Source organism: Mustelus asterias, chromosome 26, assembly GCF_964213995.1.
Source record: "Mustelus asterias chromosome 26, sMusAst1.hap1.1, whole genome shotgun sequence".
Taxonomy (NCBI): domain Eukaryota; kingdom Metazoa; phylum Chordata; class Chondrichthyes; order Carcharhiniformes; family Triakidae; genus Mustelus; species Mustelus asterias.
This window is the reverse complement of record NC_135826.1, coordinates 8,881,143-8,901,710: the sequence shown is the minus strand read 5'-3', so window position 1 is coordinate 8,901,710 and position 20,568 is coordinate 8,881,143. Positions and strand designations below refer to the sequence as shown.

Genomic DNA, 20,568 nt, shown 5'->3' with positions numbered 1-20,568 from the left:
TCTTTATTCTTCACAAATAGAAGCTGACACCAGATGCCAAGGGCCAATTGAAAATCAATTACGTGTCCTGGTTGGTCCATTGGCTCAATAGTTTGTAAAGGTGGGCGGCACGGTGGCACAGTGGTTAGCACTCACAGTGCCAGGGACCTGGGTTTGATTCCAGCCTTGGGTCACTGTCTGTGTGGAGTTCACACATTCTCCTCATGTCTGCGTGGGTTTCCTCCGGGTGCTCCGGTTTCCTCCCACAGTCCAAAGATGTGCAGGTTAGGTAGATTGACCATGCTAAATTGTCCCTTAGTGTCCTAAGATGTGTAGGTTAGATGATTAGCCATGGTAAGTGTGTGGGGCTGCAGGGTTAGGGTGGGGAAGTGGGCCTGGGTGAGATACTGTGTTAGACATTTGGTGCAGTCTCGATGGGCCAAATGGCTTCTTCTGCTCATTCTATTCTATGATTCTATTCTACTTCGGATCCAAAAAGTATGATAAAAGCAAAATACTGTGGATGCTGATATCTGATACAAAAACAGAAAATGCTGGAAAATCTCAGCAGGTCTGACAGCATCTGTGGGGCTCCTCTGACGAAGGGTCATCTAGACTCGAAACATTGGCTCTATTCTCTCCCCACAGTGTTGTCAGACCTGCTGACATTTTCCAGCATTTTCTGTTTTTGTTCCAAAACGTATGAGCAGCCTGAACGGGGTACAGAAGTCTGAAGAGGCTACAAGAGTTTAAGCAGTCACAGTTTGAGAAGCCTGCAAGATAAATCCAGTCCGGGTTTTTGCTTTGCTGTCCATAGCTGAATCAGGGAAGTAAAGGTTGTTAAGCTGCGATAATTACTGCCTAGATGACAAAGTCATATTTTATCCTTCCTTAATAAATCTTTCCACTTGGCTACAATTTCACGGTCTTGCTATCGAGATATTTATTATGCCCAAAATTCCCTATGCAGGGTTGTGGAAAAAGTTTCCTGGGATTTAGCTTGTGATCACTATCCGGGTGGCACAGTGGTTAGCACTGCTGCCTCACAGTGCCAGGGACCCGGGTTCAATTCCTGGCTTGGGTCACTGCCTGTGTGGAGTTTGCACGTTCTCTCCGTGTCTGCATGGGTTTCCTCCCACAGTCCGAAAGATGTGAGAGTTGGGTGCATTGTCCATGCTAAATTCTCCCTCAGTGTACCCGAACAGGCGCCGGAGTGTGGCGACTGGGGGATTTTCACAGTAACCTCATTGCAGTGTTGATGTAAGCCTACTTGTGACACTAATAAATAAACATAAACATGACATCTGTTGGGAAAGTGTAGAGTTTGACAAGGATAGGATCAGGCTTGTAGTCAAGCTTGCCATTGTAAACAGCCTATTAAAACACAATGCCAATGCACATGAAGAATAGCTGCCTGAGAGAGATGATCTACATCTCAGCTGTGGTTACTGAAGCAGACTGAAAGATCATGCATTAATATCGTGTCTTTTCACAGTTTGGATGTCTCAAAGTGCTTTATGGCCACTTAATTTGTTTTTTGGAAGTGTAGTCACCATTGTTATGTAGGCAAACACAGTAGCTAAATGCTCCCATCAGTGCCCAAAAAACAGCAAATAAAATGAATAAACAAATCTTCTGATTCTTTTTGCATTTTGGTTGAGAGAGTCATAGAATCCCTACAGTGCAAAACAGGCCATTCGGCCCATCAAGACTGCACTGACTCTCCGACAGAATATCATACACAGGTCCTTTCCCCCACCCTATCCCTGTAATCCATCTAACCTACACATCTTGGGAGACTAAGGGGCAATTTAGCATGGTCAATCCACCTAACCCACACATCTTTGGATTGTGGGAGGAAGCCGGAGCACCCGGAGGAAACCCACGCAGACACGGGGAGAATGTGTGGAGAAGACGCAAACTCCACAGACAGTCACCTAAGGCCGGAATTGAACCCGGATTCCTGGAGCTGTGAGGCAGCAGTGCTAACCATTGTGCCACCGTGCCACCCCCGTGCTATGAGAGAAGTATTGACTGGGACAATTGCAAGAAACTGTTTCTCTTCAATTCACACCATAGGACCTTTTACAGTCATCTGAACAGAGACCTGGGGCATTAGTTTAGCATCTCATCTAAAAGATGATACCACGAACAGTGCTGCACTCCCTCAGTGCGGCAAGGCAGTGTCAGGCTAGATTGCATGCTCAAATCTTCAATCGCATTTGAAACCAGCCGGGGAAATACACTTGTAATGTCTTGTTGAAATTTAAATTCCAGTGCTTTGCACAGATTGATGGGTTGGACTCACTTCATGCAGACAGCATGTTGCTGACAGTGAGCAAATGCCACTCGCACGACACAAGAGGAAAACGCGACCAATAACGTTCCGCTGATCTTATCGAGCTCCATTCCCACAATCCTCCTGTTCTCCTGTCCCTCGCTGTCACACCTGGAATGAAGAGTAGGAGGTTATCTGTTACTTTATGCGATTCTGAAACAGCATTTTTAGAATAGAATAGAATAGAAACCCTACAGTGCAGAAGGAGGCCATTCAGCCCATCGGATCTGCACCGACAACAATCCCACCCAGGCCCTATCCCCGCAGATCCACGCATTTACCCTCCTCGGGCAGCACGGTGGCACAGTGGTTAGCACTGCTGTCTCACAGCGCCAGAGACCCGGCTTGGGTCACTGTCTGTGTGGAGTTTGCATGTTCTCTCCGTGTCTGCGTGGATTTCTTGCAGGTGCTCCAGTTTCCTCCCACAGTCGGAAAGACGTGTTGGTTAGGTGCACTGGCCATGCTAAATTCTTCCTTGGTGTACCCGAACATGCGCCTGAGTGCGGCGACTCGAGGATTTTCACAGTAACTTCATTGCAGTGTTAATGTAAACCTACTTGTGACACTAATAAATCAACTTTAAAACTTTAATCCCCCTGACACTAAGAGGCAATTTATCATGGCATATCAACATAACCCACACATCTTTGGAGTGTGGGAGGAAACCGGAGCACCCGGAGGAAACCCACGCAGACACGGGGAGAATGTGCAGACTCCACACAGACAGTGACCCGAGGCTGGAATTGAACCCGGGTCCCTGGCGCTGTGAGGCAGCAGTGCTAACCACTGTGCTGCCCACGATTCCAATTTTTGTGACAGCATAATTAAAAAGAAGTAAATTGCACTTCAATAATGCTGTATCTCTTCTGTCAGGGCAATTTCAAAGTGGGTCATGCACAATAAATTACTATTCAAGTACAGACAGGGTAACTATGCAAAAGGTGGCACCAACATATGGCAAGGCCATAAAACAACAATTGGATGAATGAGCAATTAACTTATTTTTGGTTAATAATGCTGGTAAATCACCTTTTAATATTTATTAATATAACATAATCAGTTAAGACTTTTTTTTTTGTCCTCCCCTCTGGTTTGGTCTCCTCCTGAAGATACTAATTCTTGCGGGGTACCACTTTAAAAGTGTGTCCAACACTATTAACAACAGGAGACTGCAGTTTAATCTACATGTTGACTGAAATACATTGCCCTTAATTTCCTCGTTTAGACCTTTATTTCAAAGCTTGCTGCATCTCCAGTCTGAAGAAGAGTAATTTGTGTTCCGTCAATTCCGATCAGCATCAATTTTAAAAACCCGGTATCAATGGCCCTTTCTAATCAGCTGTGCTCTAAGCAGAAAGGCCTAAAATATTTCCACCTTTCTTCCCGGTTCTTGGAAGAGAGCCCAGAACTTTTAGTTGCTTTCGTTGCACTTTCCCTAGATCATCGATATGTTTAATTACAGAGACCGAAATTAGGCCCAATATCCTGTGTATAGTTTTAAGTGCATTAGAAAGCTAATATTGTGTGTGATATCAGACTATAATTTCAAAAAGGTTATTCACCTCTTTAAATTGCAGCTTACTGCTGCTAGAGTTTCCTTTCTCTTTGCAATTTGTCTCCACTACCGAAGGTGCTGGGGGTTGCCGGGGGGTTGAATTTGGATAGGGGCAGAAATGGAAAAGAGGTGGTATTACATCAGTCGCCTGTTACATGTTCTGTCCGATTGATTTCAATGGAACTGAATGAGGGGAGTGTTGAATAACAGTTGGCAAATGTGATTCCATTTGATTTGTGTCTCCTTCCCTGTCTAGTTTCCAACCCGGCTGACTCTTGTAGGGGTAGGGTGCTGTATTGTTGGAAGCTAGATGGGGAGGCAATGGCCTAGTGGTATTATCTCTAGACTATTAACCCAGAAACTCAGCTAATGTTTTGGGGACCTGGGTTTGAATACCGCCACGGCAGATGGTGGAATTTGAATTCCAATTTGAACCATTTTCGATTGTTGGTTCACTAATGTCCTTTCGGGAAGGAAATCTGCCATTCTTACCTGGTCTGGCCTACATGTGACTCCAGAGCCACAGCAATGTGGTTGACTCTCAACTGCATTCCAAGGGCAACTAGGGATGGGCAATAAATGCTGGCCAGCCAACAACACCTACATCCCACGAATGAATTAAAAAAAATGTTGTACTTCCCAGAAGGGAAAATGTTTTTTTGTGTGAGCCTGAATATTTGAGAGTCATAGAGTCATACAGCACAGGAAGTGGCCATTCGGCCCACCGTGTCTAGCCGACCATCAAATATCAATCTATACTAATCCCATTGACCAGCACTTGGTCCAAACCTGACCATGCCTTGGCGAATTAAGTGCTTGTCCAGATGCCTCCATCACCCTCTCAGGCAGCACATTCCATATTTCCACCACCCTCTGGGTGAAAAAAGTAGAGTGCTGGCAGGATATTTGACTGTGGCAAGATTACCATCAAACCTAAACTTACTCTCAAACAAAACTTGCCTACAGGGCTAGGGGAAGCCATCAGAAGCCAAACTCTTCATCTATCACGAACTCAGGCATATTCAGATTAACCTTTGAAGTCTTAGCCTGCCTGAGATCAACAAACAACATAGATCAGAATCGGTATCTCCCTGATATTGTCATCAAACTGAGACGGATAATATTCGTTCAACCAGAGAGTGGAGCCCGAATTTCTCATTTGCTGGCAAAGCCTCATCATCTGCAAGTTCATGCGATGCATTTCTTACCATTACAATGCGCAAGCGTGTAATCGTCCTAAATTTTTCTGCGCGCTAATTGGTGATATCCCACATAATTTTGTATCAACTGCAAAATTAGCCAGCTTATTAATAAATATTTCTCAACCAGATCATTCATGGAGATGAGCTCAGATTTGGAATTGCTCCCAGAGGCACTTTGCCACTTAGCTCCCTCCAACCGGAAAATGGCAAATCCCATTTTTGTCTGTTCCCCCTTCTAACCACTTTTCTATTCAATTTCCTATTTCACCTTCAGTTCCACACACCTTAGCTTTCTAGGCAGCACTGCTGTAGAACCATAGAAATATTACGGTGCAGAAAGAGGCCATTCAGCCCATCATGTCTGCACTGGCCAACAAAGGGGAAAAAGAAACTAACCGTTTCATTTTAATCCCATTTTTCAGCATCTGGTCCATAGCCTTGCAGGTTACAGCTCTTCAGATACACATCTGAAAGGTACCTTTTAAATGATGTGGAGATGCCAGATTTGGACTGGGGTGGGGCACAGTAAGAAGTCTCACAGCACCAGGTTAAAGTCCAACAGGTTTATTTGGAATCACGAGCTTTCGGAGCACTGCTCCTTCATCAGGTGAGTGAATCACCCGATGAAGAAGCAGCGCTCCCGAAAGCTGTTGGACTTTAACCTGGTGTTGTGAGGCCTTTTAAATGAGTTGAGTGTTTCAGTCTCAACCACCCTTTCAGGCAGGGAATTCCAGATGCTCAGCACCCTCTGGGTGGGAAAGATTTTCCTCATGTCCCCTTTAATCCTTCGACCAATTACCTTAAATCTATGCTTCTGGTAATTAACCCCTCAGTTAGGGGAAAACTGGTCTTTCCTCTCTGCCTAGTCTGGGCCCCTCATAATTTTGTACACCTCAATTAGGTTACCCCCCTTAGTCCTCTCTATTCTAAGGAAAAGATCCCTAGCCTCCCCAATCTCCCCGCATAACTGCAATTTTCAAGTCCTGGCAACATTCTTGCTGTCGACGGCTCTTAAGATTTTTGAGAAGTCCAAATAAACAAAGGTTTTGGTGTCCCATTACCAAGCAGCTTCACTGCATTTTTTGCAAAATTGCAACTTATATTTATACAGCACTTCTAACATAATGGAACATCCCATGGCACTTCATGGGAGCGTTATAACAAAGTCTCACACTGTGTCACATAACGAGATGATGAAAAACTGAGTCAAAGAGGCAGGTATTAAGGAGAATCTAAAAGGAGGAAAGTGAGGGAGAATGGTATGGCGAAGGGAGGGTATTTCAGAGCTTGGGGTCTAGGCACAGCCACCGGTGGTGGGACGATTATAATTGGGAATGCAGAAGAATGCAGAATTAGATGAGTGCGGATTTCTCAGAGGGCTGCGGGGCTGGAGGCGATTACAGAGATAGGGGCGAGGCCATGGAGGGACTTGAAATCAAGATATAGCTCGACTGTGAGCCAGTCTCGGTCAGCGAGCACAAGGGGTGATGGGGGAATTTGCTGCGGATGAAGACACAAGCAGCTGAGTTTTAGATAACCACAATTTTACACAAGGTAGGCCTTGGGAGACTAGTGAGGAATTAATAAGTGAAGAAAAGATTTGCAGTGACAGTGTTTGAGAAACCCAGGAGAAAGGCCCAGGTAGTAGGAGTATCTCAGAAAAGCCCGTACAATGGCTTGCTATGAATTCTTCCCATCCCAACATCCATTTTCACGGTGACGCAAATCAAATGGGTCTTGTATCCAGGTTGAAATGCTATCCTCTAGACTGCGCTCCCCAACTTCATTCTTCATTACACAGGCAGTTCAAAGTATAGCTGTTTATAGAATCTGACATTCCTAATACCTCCCTGTGAAACGTGGAGACTAAGGTCTTAATTTACCTCCCAAGGCATGTGCACAGTGAAATGTCCCATCTTACCACACCCCTCTGAGGTAAAATGGCCCCAGACAACTTGACTTTCACTTGGGGGAGGGTAGAGAGAGAGAGAAAGAGTGGGATGGAGTCAGCTTTGCCAACCCAGAAAGCAGAAGGGATGTGGAGGGAGGCGGGCTCTGCGTGGGGGTTCAAGTCTTGGGCGTAGAACAAAAGAAGAACCTGGAGGGGAAATCCTGCTGTGATACAGGAGGTAGATGATAGAGTTGCGGTTGGACTGGGAGGGGGACACACATCGATTAGAGGAGTCAAGTAAGCACTAAATAATAGTTGTCCAATTGATCGCTGACACTGGAGGTGATGGCGCAATGTTGCTTTTTGATACAAAAATGTAGAGATTACTATTACCTGTTCACATTTAATGAAGGATTGCACTCGACTACATTAAGGCTGGAAAAACTTCACAGGATATAGCCACAGAGATAGCAGCATCGGTGTTGCTCATGACACTCCATCGAATCAGCATCGAAGCATAATGCTTCAGCGGGTGACTGATAGCACATGCAGAACCTTTTCCCTTCCAGCTACTCTCTTTCCACCTATTCATCCACCCTCTTTCTCATCGAGTGCGGCCATGCAATGGAGCCTTTGCCATCACACTACAGACTGTCATGGTAGACCAGTGGCGACTCAAAGCGAGCAGGCCGGCTGGGCGGTTTGAGCCTGAGAGCACACCATGCCAGATGCCAGACCTGCCTGCATTCGTTACAGCCTCTTTCCCCTTCTCCAAGTCCCCAACATCGGGCATTTGTTAGACAAGAGGATCCATAATATCAGGGAAATAGCCTGAACTGACAGGCTACATGCGACTGAAGATGTTGAGGGGGCAGCCACGGATGTAGTGATGGGGCCAGTACAGCTCGTGGTCAGAGGTGGAGAATCACCTGTAGCAGGTGTTAAAGGCAGTGGTACAGGCACTTTGGAACGTGGGTAGTAACGGTGCAGTAATTAGTTCACTCAGCAGAAGGGGACAGATCAAGAGAAGAGACAAGGGTAATTCCATAAATCAAAACTAGATAATGGCCTGTAAATTGTAGGATGGAGGGAAAGTAAGAGGTGGCACCACTTTGAGGTCTGAGGAAGGAATGTGTTGGAGTAGGAGAATGTGGAAGGAATTCAATGCGGTAAAGATGGGAGGGGGGTGAAAAACTGTAAGACAGTGTGTATTGTACTTGAGTGGAATAAGGGAGGAAGTTTCATTAGAGTAATAACTATGATATATATTACATATATTATGGCGTGGGTTTCCTCCGGGTGCTCCGGTTTCTGTGTGATCTCTGAGTTACTGAGCCCTAAGACCTCCGGTTGAAGGAGCCTTTTTTGAAATGAGCTTCTGAAAGTCAGTCTAACTTTGGTGTGCTGAACTCTTATATGGGCGGCATGGTGGCAGAGTGGTTAGCACTACTGCCTCACAGTGCCAGGGACCCGGGCTCGATTCCCGGCCTCGAGTCACTGTCTGTGCGGAGTTTGCACGTTCTCCCCGTGTCTACGTGGGTTTCCTCTGGGTGCTCCGGTTTCCTCCCACACTCCAAAGCTGTGCAGGTTAGGTGGATTGACCATGTTAAATTGCCCCTTGCTGTCAGGGGGATTAGCAGGATAAATACATGGGGTTACAGGGATAGGGCCTGGGTGGGATTGTTGTCAGTGCAGGCTCGATGGGCCAAATGGCCTTCTTCGGCACTGTAGGGATTCTGTAATTCTGTAATATATACAATACACAGAATGAGAAAAGAAAGGCTGCAATGAAGAGATAGAGAATAGAAACTAAAATGCTGGAACTACTGAACTGGGTTACAGATCTTTCCTTCCCTCTGCTATTTACTTATCGCTTTGTGATTTGTTCTTTTGTTAATTAATGACTGACATCTTCCTGAGTGTAGGAATCGAATAAAGTTATACTTACTTCTCCGGACTGTAGGCATCAAAATGTTCCAGAAATAGGCTCCGATTGACAAAGTTTGTACTTGCAGTTGGTCTAATGAGGAATTTGAGAATAATTCCAGTTTCTGAGCCAAGGAAGACCACTGTGTAATTCTTAAAGGGGCCAGCTTCTGTATCCACCACAATCTTGTTCAATCGATCCCTAGATATTAAAGAAAGACATTAATTACATTGCAGTAGAGATAAAGGTTTCCGGGAATGCTTAATAAAATAGACACTTGTGCCTTAATTCCACCTGTAAAACCCACAGATATTGTTCACGAAGTTACAGCATCAAATTTTGGCCAATTTCAGATGATGCAACATTCTCATCAATACTGCATGGAATTTTGCAGAGCTTTCAAACAAATCTATTTTCTACGAGAACTATGTTTCATGTTATTTTGCAAGCTTATCTGTGCATGTGTGTATTTGTGCATGCGTGTGTTTGTGTGCATGTGTGTATGTATGAGTGTATGTACCTGTGTGCTTGCGTATGTATGCATGAGTGTATGTATGTGTTTGTGTCTAAATATTTGTGTGTGTATGTATGTGCCTTTGTGTGTAAGTATTTGTGTGTATGTATGTGTGCACATCTGTGTGTATGTGTCTGTCTGTGTGTGTGTATGTAAATATGTGTACATCTGTGTGTGTGTATGTCTGTGTGTATTTGTGTGTCTGTGTGCCAATTTATCTGTATGTGTGTGTGTCTGTGTAAGTATGTGTGTGTATGTAACTATGTGTGTATGTCTGTGTATTTATGTATGTCTGTCTGTGTCAGTATATCTGTGTGTGTATGTGTGTGTGTGCATGTGTATGTGTGTATCTGTGTTTATGTGTATATCTGTGTGTGTATCTGTGTGTGTGTGTCTGCGTGTGTGTGCATATCTGTGTGTGTATCTGTGTGTGTATGTGTGTGAGTGTGTGTATCTGTGTGTGTGTGTATGTCTGTGTGTGTATCTGTGTATCTGTATATGTGTGTGTGTGTGTGTGATTTAAACAGATTTAGAAATTATTCAGCACATTTAACACAATGGGTGGGATTTTCCTCTTCCTCCCTCCTCTTCGTGACGGTGAGAGGTGGCACACTGCTCGCAGGCGGCAGGATCTTATGGTCCCACCATTGACCGTATCCCTCGCTGCCAGGAAACCCATGGCAAGTGTGTGCCATTGGCGGGACTGTAAAATCCCACCAGTGTAAACGGCAGCCAGATTTTAGCAAGTGTCTTTCCTTTGAATCCAAAGTTGCCTAACAACTAACTACTGACACCAACTTGCTAGGAGCATTTTATCCTTACTGAAGGTGAGAAATATTGTTTGGAAGTTACTGAGCTGCTTTGTTTTCTGTTGGGCTAATTGCTGCTGTATGTTATTCACCAATCACTCATAAGGGATTGGGTTAACATGTTGTGGGTTTATTTATTAAGACTGGGCACAGTTATTCATAGGTACAACGCTTGAAGACATCAGAGCTGTGTGTGCTGTGTTCTGCTCAAAGCAAAAATGAGATGAAGGGAGGATCAAATGACACACTTCCCTTCAAGTGATGTCATCTTGATATACCTTAAAGGCATGTTACAAGAATTGCCTCTGGTCGCGACACAGGATACTACTTCTGGATCTGAATTCTGAATACTCCAGCAGCAACCTGCTCAAGGATCTACAGAACATTCCAGGAGCATGTGGAGTTTGGAGGCCTTTCGCATCTTTATAAAATCATCTGATCCGAGAAGATGAGAGGATAATTTCTGGCAGAGTGAACGTTCAGGCCCAGTGTGATATTTCAAAACACTGTGTCTCTTTCCACAGTGTGCGTTGCACCATTTGGATGGCAAATGCCCCATTCAACATTATTATTGAGGACTAATGAAGGGCCAGGGCCCATATTGCAGGATACCCACAGGGTTGGAAAATGCGGCAGAAAAGCTGAGATAAAAGAGGAAGGAACAGTGCCCAAACTTAAATATTTAAAGCCTACGGGTCGTTGGAGGAGGGCCATTTCTGAGTTTCTGTGAAGAACGAGTTAGATTAGGAGCTGGAATGAACTCAACACAAGGAAGACAGATGAAGGTATAGGAGCGTGTACCAGAGAACAAAAGAAATTCGAAGAAATGTGTCTTTACTTCCCAATTTTGGCAGATCATATAAGTGATTGACATTCCTGCCTGAAAATAGGTTACAGGGTAACAAATCTGAAGTTGGGAAACCGTGGTTTATTAGACATGTGTTTTTGAAGGATAAGTATGGATTTAAAAAAACATAAGATGTTAGAATATAAAAGTTTGTTACTTTTCAGGAACTGTAATCAACTAGGAAAGGCAAGTGTTAGATATTTAATCCAGACTCGGGTATCTGTGCTTTGGAGGTGTTGTTTCTTGTATGCACACTAGGGGTCAGTGTTACAATCTTATGATAACTTATTCTTCTCTAGACTTCCTGAACGTTACAGCTCTCGAAAAACAGACAATGCTCTGCCAGCACCTCTATGGACCTGCTTAGAATAGACAATTCACAGATATTTCCATGCAATCATGTGCTGTATTGATTATCAAGTGAGGTTTCCCTCACTTCACAACTTTTACTCGTGGCGAGGTGTCACTCTGTTCTTTACGAGTCACACACATCTTGCAAGCCCAGGACATGACGCAAAACAAGACCAACCTCCATTTTATGTGACACCTTGAGCCTGAAACACAATCCCACTGTGTCTCAGAGACAGGCATGTAGGCAGAAGGAGCGGTTAGATGGTGGGACCTAAAGTATGGTTCGAGGGGAATGGCTTTTGAAGAGGGGAATGTAGGTTTTTAGTAGGACTCAGGAGTGGAGACTGTTTAAATCAACGGAAGGAGTTAAAGATGAGAATGAGGATTTGAAACAAAAATGCAATCTGAGGAGCCAGTGCAGGTCAGCAAGGGTTGAGTTGACGGAGGGACAGGACATAGTGTAAGGCATGATATCCATAGAATCCTTATAGAGTCAAAGAGGTTTACAACATGGAAACAGGCCCTTCCGCCCAACTTGTTCATGCCGCCCTTTTTTTTTAAACCCCTAAGCTAGTCCCAATAGACAAAATTGTACCCGCCTCTCCGACTACCTCTGGCAGCTTGTTCCAGACACTCTCCACCCTCTGTGTGAAATAATTGCCCCTCTGGACCTTTTTGTATCTTGCCCCTCTCGCCTTAAACCTATGCCCTCTAGTTTTAGACTCCCCTACCTTTGGGAAAAGATATTGACTATCTAGCTGATCTATGCCTCATATTATTTAAAGATCTCTCTATAAGATCTTTAAATAATGAGATCACCCCTCAGTCTCCTACGCTCCAGAGAAAAAAGTCCAAGTCTATCCAGCCTCTCCTTATAACTCAAACCATCAAGTCCCGGTAGCATCGTGGCAAATCTCTCCTTATAGCACAGAAGGAGGCCATTCAGCCCATCAAGTCTGCACGGGCAACAATCCCACCCAGGCCCTATCCCCCTAACTCCACATATTTACCTTGACGCTCAGGGGCAATTTAGCATGGCTAATCCACCTAACCTGAACATCTTTGGCGTGTGAGAGGAAACCGGAGCACCCAGAGGAAATCCATGCAGTCGCAGAGAGAATGCGCAAACTCCACATAGACAGTCGCCCGAGGCCGGAATTGAACCCTGACGCTGGCGCTGTGAAGCAGCAGTGCTAACCATTGTGTCACCGTGACGCCCATATTGCTAATCGACAGCAGATAAACTGAAGCTGATCGAGGGTGGAGGATTGGAAACCAGTCAGGAGAGCATCAGAGCAGCCACGCCCAGCAATGACAAAAGCCTCAATGTTTCTACAATGAAATGGTGGAATGGATTTGGAACATAAGTGGTCTTTCTAATGGAGGGATATGAAGTCTGTAGCTCAGTCCAGGGTTGGACAGGTTGCTGCAATGTGGTTCCATCAGAGAGGGTATCCGGGGGAACGGATGGAATCAGTGGCAGCTTTTATATTACAATGAGTTGAACCAGAGGAAGTTTAGATGCATCTAATTCTGAACGCCAGGTAAGCAAGGTGACTGTATAGAGTGGGTGAGTGATGTGATCAAGATGTAGAGCTGGATATTATTGCTGTTTATGTTGGTTCAAAGTTGGCAGATCATGTCACCATGTGTTAGTCTCTCAGGAAATTAGGGGATAGGTGGAGCGGGCAAGGAAATGGAGTTGAGGCTCAAGATCAGCAATGGTCGTATTGAATAGTGGAGCAGCCCCAACAGGTCACACATAATCCCTACAGTGCAGAAGGAGGCCATTTGGCCCATCGAGTCTTCACCTGACTCTTTGAAAGAGCATTTTACCCAGAGTTAGCCATTGTGCTACGGTCTAGTCCTGCTGCTATTTCTTGTGTTCTTGCGAGTGGAAGCTTTGAAGAATATTAGACCCCAGTCAGCACCGGCTGCGACAGCGGCACAATGACTGATCAGCTTAATTCTTGTTCATTCTCCATATGTAGGCATTGCTAGCATTTGCTGCCCGTTCAGTTCAGTAGCTTGCTCAGAGGGCACATTAATGTGATCACATAAGTAGATTTATTTCGCTGAAAGACAGCGATGAGCTAGTCTTGCCAGTACTAGCATTTTATTTCCATATTTAATCTGCCATGGTAGGATTCGAACTCCTGTTCTCTGAATTATTAGTTCAGGCCTCCGGATTACAAGTTCAATAACTCTATACTCTAAGCCACCGTACTTGTGAATATTCAACTATTCCAGAGAATATGTGGGCTGATTAGGCAGAAAGAAATGTGTAGGCCTCTGCGTCCTGTGTTCAGTGTATTTAAAAGCGCTAATGCCGCAGTGACTGGAACTGCCTTACTCTAGTGGGAGCACTGTAACACAGGATTAACACCAGTGAGATAGTGTCAAAACCTCTGTTAGACAAGAGAGAGAGAGAGAGAGAGACATCTTTGCAGGTTTGTACTCTGGCCTACTGTGGGCAAAAGAAAACCAGCTGCTATTTTTCAGTCTGCAGTCAGATGGTCCTCCGCTCACCCATGACGGCTAATGCTTTTGCAGTGATAACATGCCCAGTAACTTGGAGTCATGAGTGCAGCTCAGAAATAACTGTGTTTCCCTGCTTCACTGTTTACAGGGCAGATTATGGAGCAGCAGCAGCTCAGCACACTCCCTCAATAAAAAGATTTCTGCTATAAAAACGTGGCATAGAACAAAGAGACCGGATGGGGGAGCATTTGACAGATACATCACAGAAAGCATCCTTTTCTTGTTGTATCACAGCTTGGTTTGGCTCCTGCTCTGACCAAGACTGCAAGAAACTACAAAGGGTTGTGAACGTAGCCCAGTCCATCATTCAAACCAGCCTCCCATCCATTGACTCTGTCTACACTTCCCATTGCCTCAGAAATGCAGCCGGCATAATTAAGGATCCCACGCACCCCGGACATTCTCTCTTCCACCTTCTTCCATTGGGAAAAAGATACAAAAGTCTGAGGCCATGTGCCAACCGACTCAAGAACAGCTTCTTCCCTGCTGCAGTCAGACTTTTGAATAGGCCGACTATAGATTAAGTTGATTTTTCTCTACACCCTAGCTATGACTGTAACGTCATTTTCTGCACTCTCTCCATTCCTTCTCCCCATGTACTCTATGAACGGTATGTTTTGTCTGTATAGTGCGCAAGAAACAATACTTTTCACTGTATCCCAATACACGTGACAATAATAAATCAAATCAAGTTAAAAATCAAAAGCTTACCAGGACACATTCCTTACAATGTGGCTATGTGATCGATTCTCTATAGTCCAATAATAGTTACCAGTATCATAGAATCATAGATCATAGAATCCCTACAGTGCAGAAGGAGGTTATTCGGACAATCGAGTCTACACCGACCACAATCCCACCCAGGCCCTATCCCCATAACCCCATGCATTTACCCTAGCTAGCCCCCTGACACTAAGGGTCAATTTAGCTTGGCTAATCCATCGAACCTGCACATCTTTGGACTGTGGGAGGAAAGTTAAGTTAAATTTATTTATTAGTCACAAGTAAGGCTTACATTAACACTGCAATGAAGTTACTGTGAAATTCCCCCTAGTCGCCACACTCCGGCGCCTGTTTGGGTCAATGAACCTAACCAGCACGTCTTTCAGACTGTGGGAGGAAACTGGAACACCCGGAGGAAACCCACGCAGACACGGGGAGAATGTGCAAACTCCACACAGACAGTGACCCAAGCCGGGAATTGAACCCGGGTCCCTGGCGCTGTGAGGCAGCCGTGCTAACCACTGTGCCACTGTGCTTCCCCTACAAAGTGACTTTAGCATTATAACATGTCCCAAGGTGCTTCATAAGGCATTATAAAACAACATTTGGCACTGTGCCACATAAGAAGATCTTAGGGTAGCTTGTTCAAAGAGACTGTTTTTAAGGAGAGGGAACCCAAGAGGCAGAGGGGTTCAGTCAGGGATTTCCAGAGCTTTGGGCCTATATCTGAAGGCACCACCAGTGATGGAGTGATTGAAATCTTCTCAATTAACATCCTTGGGATGGGAATACTGGGGGGGGCAAATTTTACCGTCCCGCCCGCCATGGGAATGGGAGCGGATGAGGGGCAGACAATGGAAAGGTCCGTTAACCTTGTGCGGGATTTTCCGGATTTGGGGTGAGCAAGGCTGGAAAATCACGTCCTGGGTCTCACTGCAAAAAAAAATAAAGGACGGATTCCCAGGAGATGGCTTCACCGTTAAACAAAATCCAATGCCAGCAGATAAGACCCATTAAGACCGAGGTCTCAGTCACTTTCCGATGGTCAAAGATCACAACTCTACATCACACAGTGCTGTGACTTGGAAATACTGTGAATTTGCAGTCAGCAGGACTGCAGTGTAAATAATGTGCGTCTTCAAACCCAGGTGTTCAAATACTGCAGCTGATGCTGACAATTCTACTTACGTTTGCTGCATCCTTAGGGAAAGGGAGAAGATTTTGCCAATTTGAGACTGGTCACTGATGGCTGAGATATATATCAGGCAGATTATGTTTTATGTTGGAAGGGAAAAGGGGAGAGCAGGTGCAGGGAACGATGGCACCAACGGTGCTCAATATAGGATCTCAAACTGAAACGTCGATTTAGTCCAGGCGATGGCCAAGTGGTATTATCGCCAGACTATTAATCCAGAAACTCAGCTAATGTCTGGGGACCCGAGTTCAAATCCAGCCAGGGCAGGTGGTGGAATTTGAATTCAATTAAAAAAAATCTGCAGTTAAGAATCTACTGATGACCATGAAATCATTGTCGATTGTCGGAAAAACCCATCTAGTTCACTCATGCCCTTTAGGGAAGGAAATCTGCCATCCTTACCTGTCTGGCTGACATGTGACTCCAGAGCCATGGCAATATGGCTGACTCTCAACTGCCCCCCAAGGGTGACTAGGGATGGGCAATAAATGCTGGCCCAGCCAGCGATGTCCCATGACTGACTAAAAAAGGTTAATGCACAGTGCCAACTCGGTAAAGGAGTTGAAGTGTGCTGTTTTGATTTGATTTGACTTATTACTGTCACATGTATTGGTATGCAGTGAAAAGCATCGTTTCTTGCGTGTTATACAGACAAAACATGCCGATCATAGAGTACATAGGGGAGAAGGAAAGGAGAGCATGCAGAATGTATATTGTAACTAGGGTATAGAGAGAGATCAACTTAATATAAGATAGGTCGATTCAAAAGTCTGATGGTAGCAAGGAAGAAACTATTCTTGAGTCGGTTGGTATGTGATCAAAGACCTTTGTATCTTTTTCCTGACGGAAGAAGGTGGAAAAGAGAACGTCCACAGTGCGTGGGGTACTTGATTATGCTGGCTACTTTTCCAAAGTAGCGGGAAGTATAGACAGACTCAATGGATGGAAGAAGAAGTGCCTTTGGGCATTATGGATTGCTCTAGGCTTGCAATACTCATATGATCTCTGATATCATTCTTTGTTTATAAAGGCTCGAGGATGGGAGCCATTTTATCTACCAATTGGAACATGGTGGCAGCGGCGTCCAGCTAAGACAGAGTGGATTTTAATAGCTGGAAGAGAGCCCGCTGCAGTAAAAAAACAGCAGAGAATAAATAAAACTTCACCCGTGCAACTTTGTGCATGACACTGGCTGCTGTGTGAGTATGTCTTTGAATATTCCACTACTGGCTCCTATGGATATGAAGGGAGATTTGGAAATTCTTCCAGTCACAATGGCATAATTATGAAATAGCCACACAGTTAAACAAGAAACCTGAACATATAAGAATAGAAACTCTGTTATCAGTGCTGGGGAAAGAGTGCTACTAGCTGTCTGGCACCTTCGACCTCACTGAGGAGCAGGACGGCCAGTCTTGTGAAATTTTGGAGGCTGGAAGACATACCTTGAACCCGCTATTGATGTTACATATTATTGCTACATATTCAACACCAGAGATCAGGAGGATGGGGAAAATATTGATCATTATGTCACATCTAGCTGAATCTTGTGAGCTTTGATCTGTTCAGAGATAGGATTATCTTAATCAGAAGAGATCCTACCATGGGTGCATGTCTGCTGAGAGAAGAGAAGCTTACTCTCAAGAAAGTCATTGACACGTGCATAATCTCTGAAGTGGTAAATCATCAGCTGAAGATTGGAGAGCTTACAAGGTTTTGCAGTCCACTGAGAGGCAATTCAGACACTGAAGAGTGCAGTAGAACAGAGGGATCTGGGAATACAGATACATAATTCCCTAAAAGTGGCATCATAGATAGATAGATAGATAGATAGGGTCATAAAGAGTGCTTTTGGTACATTGGCCTTTATAAATCAAAGTATTGAGTATAGGAGTTGGAATGTTATGGTGAGGTTGTATAAGACATTGGTGAGGCCGAATTTAGAGTATTGTGTGCAGTTTTGGTCACCTAATTACAGGAAGGATATTAATAAGGTTGAAAGAGTGCAGAGAAGGTTTACAAGGATGTTGCCGGGACTTGAGAAACTGAGTTACAGAGAAAGGTTGAATAGGTTAGGACTTTATTCCCTGGAGCGTAGAAGAATGAGGGGAGATTTGATAGAGGAGTATAAAATGACGATGGGTATAGATAGAGTGAATGCAAGCAGGCTTTTTCCACTGAGGCGAGGGGAGAAAATAACTAGAGGACATGGGTTAAGAGTGAGGGGGGAAAAGTTTAAAGGGAATATTAGGGGGGGCTTCTTCACACAGAGAGCGGTGGGAGTTTGGAATGAGCTGCCTGATGAGGTGGTGAATGCGGGCTCACTTTTAACATTTAAGAAAACCTTGGACAGGTACATGGATGAGAGGGGTGTGGAGGGATATGGTCCAGGTGCAGGTCAGTGGGACTAGGCACAAAAATGGTTCGGCACAGGCAAAAAGGGCCAAAAGGCCTGTTTCTGTGCTGTAATGTTCTATGGTTCGAGATAGAACCATAGAACATTACAGAACAGATGATGGAGAAAAGGAAGAACTACTTACAGAAGAGTCAGCAGAGAGGTCAAGGTCAGAGTACTGGATGTAAATGTTGTGGAAGGTGTCACACAAAAGAAAAGGAAACATGTTCAGCATGGGGAAAGCAGAGTTCTAACTGCAAGAAGCTGACTCACTCTGCATATAAGTATTTTGAGTAAAAGGACAAAAGCAAACTTGTAAAGATCGATGCTGGAGAGATCTCAGACAATGATTTTGAAGTATCACTCTATGTTGACAATGACTCTGACAAAAGCAGGCTTTGGTTTGGTACCATTAAGTGTCAAGAAAAGGAAACAGTTTGTGACTATTGGAAGATGACTACAGAAGGAGAACATCAAGTTAATGTGAAGTGTCAGGTAGACACTGGTCCAACATGCAACATCATGGGCTTCACGCACCCTGTGTGAAGTTGCTCAAGATGGTGACCCGAAAACGAAGCCATCGAAAGTCAAGTTGAGGCTAAATAATGGACTGGGCACACTCCAAGAGGACAAACTAGATGGAGAGTCCAATGCAAGAGGAAGAAAGAAGATCTGCAGTCCCACATGATAGATACTAAAATATAATGGATGGCACAGTGAGGCAGTGGTTAAAACTGCTGCCTCACAACGCCAGGGTCCCCGGTTCGATTCCTGGCTTGGATCACTGACTGCGGAGTTTGCATGTTCTCCCCGTGTCTGCATGGGTTTCCTCTGGGTGCTCTGATTTCCTCCGAAAGACACACTGTTTAGGTGCATTGGCCAGGCTAAATTCTCCCTCAGTGTACCTGAACAGGTGCCAGAGTGTGGTGACTAGGGGATTTTCACAGTAACTTCATTGCAGTGTTAATGTAAGCCGATTTGTGACACTAATAAATACATTTTGAAAAAAGAAACCCTCGTCTCAACTGCAACAAGTCAAAAGCTTTGACTGGTAACCCATCCATGGACCAGACGAGGTTCGTGACTGACGAACAAATCCTGAAGAATTACAAAGATGTTTCCATGGCTCTTGGGTGTCTTTCTGACAGAAATCACCTTGACATCTTCTGAGGGGAGTTCCAGCTGACCTCGAGTTCAGCTTGAAAGGCACGATGGAGGAACTTGAGACAATTGGAGAAATCAGGAAAGTGACAACTCCTACGGTCTCGATTAGCAGCATGGATTCAGGGGGAAGGGAGCGGGAAAGCTGACAGTATGCATAGATCCAAAAGACCTCAATAAAACGTTGAAGAATCCTCACTATCCCAATTTTGCCACAACTTTCCAAGGCAAAGGTTTTGGATACCAGGCTCGATGTGAAGGATGGACACCAGTAAGTGAAGTTGGATGAAAGCAGCAGTGTTCTGACTACATTCTGGATGTCATTTGGGAGATATAGGTGGTTGTGCATGCCGTTTGGCATTTTTACCACCCCGGATGAGTATCAATGCAGACTGCATGAGATCGGCAGTGATCCTCCAGGAGTGGATATGATGCTGAAAGATCTGCTAGTACGTGGATATGATGGAAGAAACCATCGCAGACCATGGTCAGAATCTAGTGAGACGACTAGACAGAGCTCGCCAGATGAACCTGAAGCTTATTAAGAATAAACTGAAGGTTATAATGACTCCACGAGTTGGCTGCAGAAGGAACAATGCTTTATTGCACAAAATAAAGTAAAACAAAACTGTGATGAACACAAACAAGTTCCAGCTGGGACAATGCAATTATGGACCCACTCAGGGGTCTGCTGCATACAGGGCTTGATATATGTTAGTTAATTACCAATCCCCAGGGAGCTCGTATTTAGTGAGTCCTACAGGGAAGTCAATCAGTCATTCCACATGCAAGTCCTGGGGGTTGTCACAAAGATCAAGTACATAGGTGATGTTCTGAGGGCAAAAGAACTTCATTCTGATGAAATATGAGCGGTAGCAGAGATGCAACCAATGGATGTGAAGGCAATGTAACAATTTGTTGGATTTGTGAACTACCTGACAGGGTTCTTGCCCAACTTGTCATCAGTGTGTAAACCTCTACACATGCTCACTACAAAATATGTTCAGGATACGGTACTATAATGTTAATGATGAATTCGTCCTGCAGTGTGATGCCAGACTAACAGGACTTGCAGGAACCATCATGCAGCAAGGACACCCAGCTGTGTTTACATCTAGGGCATTAACACAAAACAAACGG

At 44.6% G+C, this 20,568-nt stretch overlaps 1 protein-coding gene across 1 annotated transcript in view; it reads right to left on the bottom strand.

Annotated features, from left to right (window-relative positions):
• The window catches only part of sema6bb (sema domain, transmembrane domain (TM), and cytoplasmic domain, (semaphorin) 6Bb), a 325,575-nt gene that overhangs the window by 25,754 nt on the left and 279,253 nt on the right, over nucleotides 1-20,568 (bottom strand). Inside the window, exons 12-13 of the mRNA XM_078198149.1 lie at nucleotides 8,914-9,093; nucleotides 2,288-2,428 (exon numbers count right to left, since the gene is read on the bottom strand). Coding sequence (XP_078054275.1) covers nucleotides 2,288-2,428; nucleotides 8,914-9,093 — 321 coding nt within the window. The remainder of the gene's footprint in view (nucleotides 1-2,287; nucleotides 2,429-8,913; nucleotides 9,094-20,568) is intronic.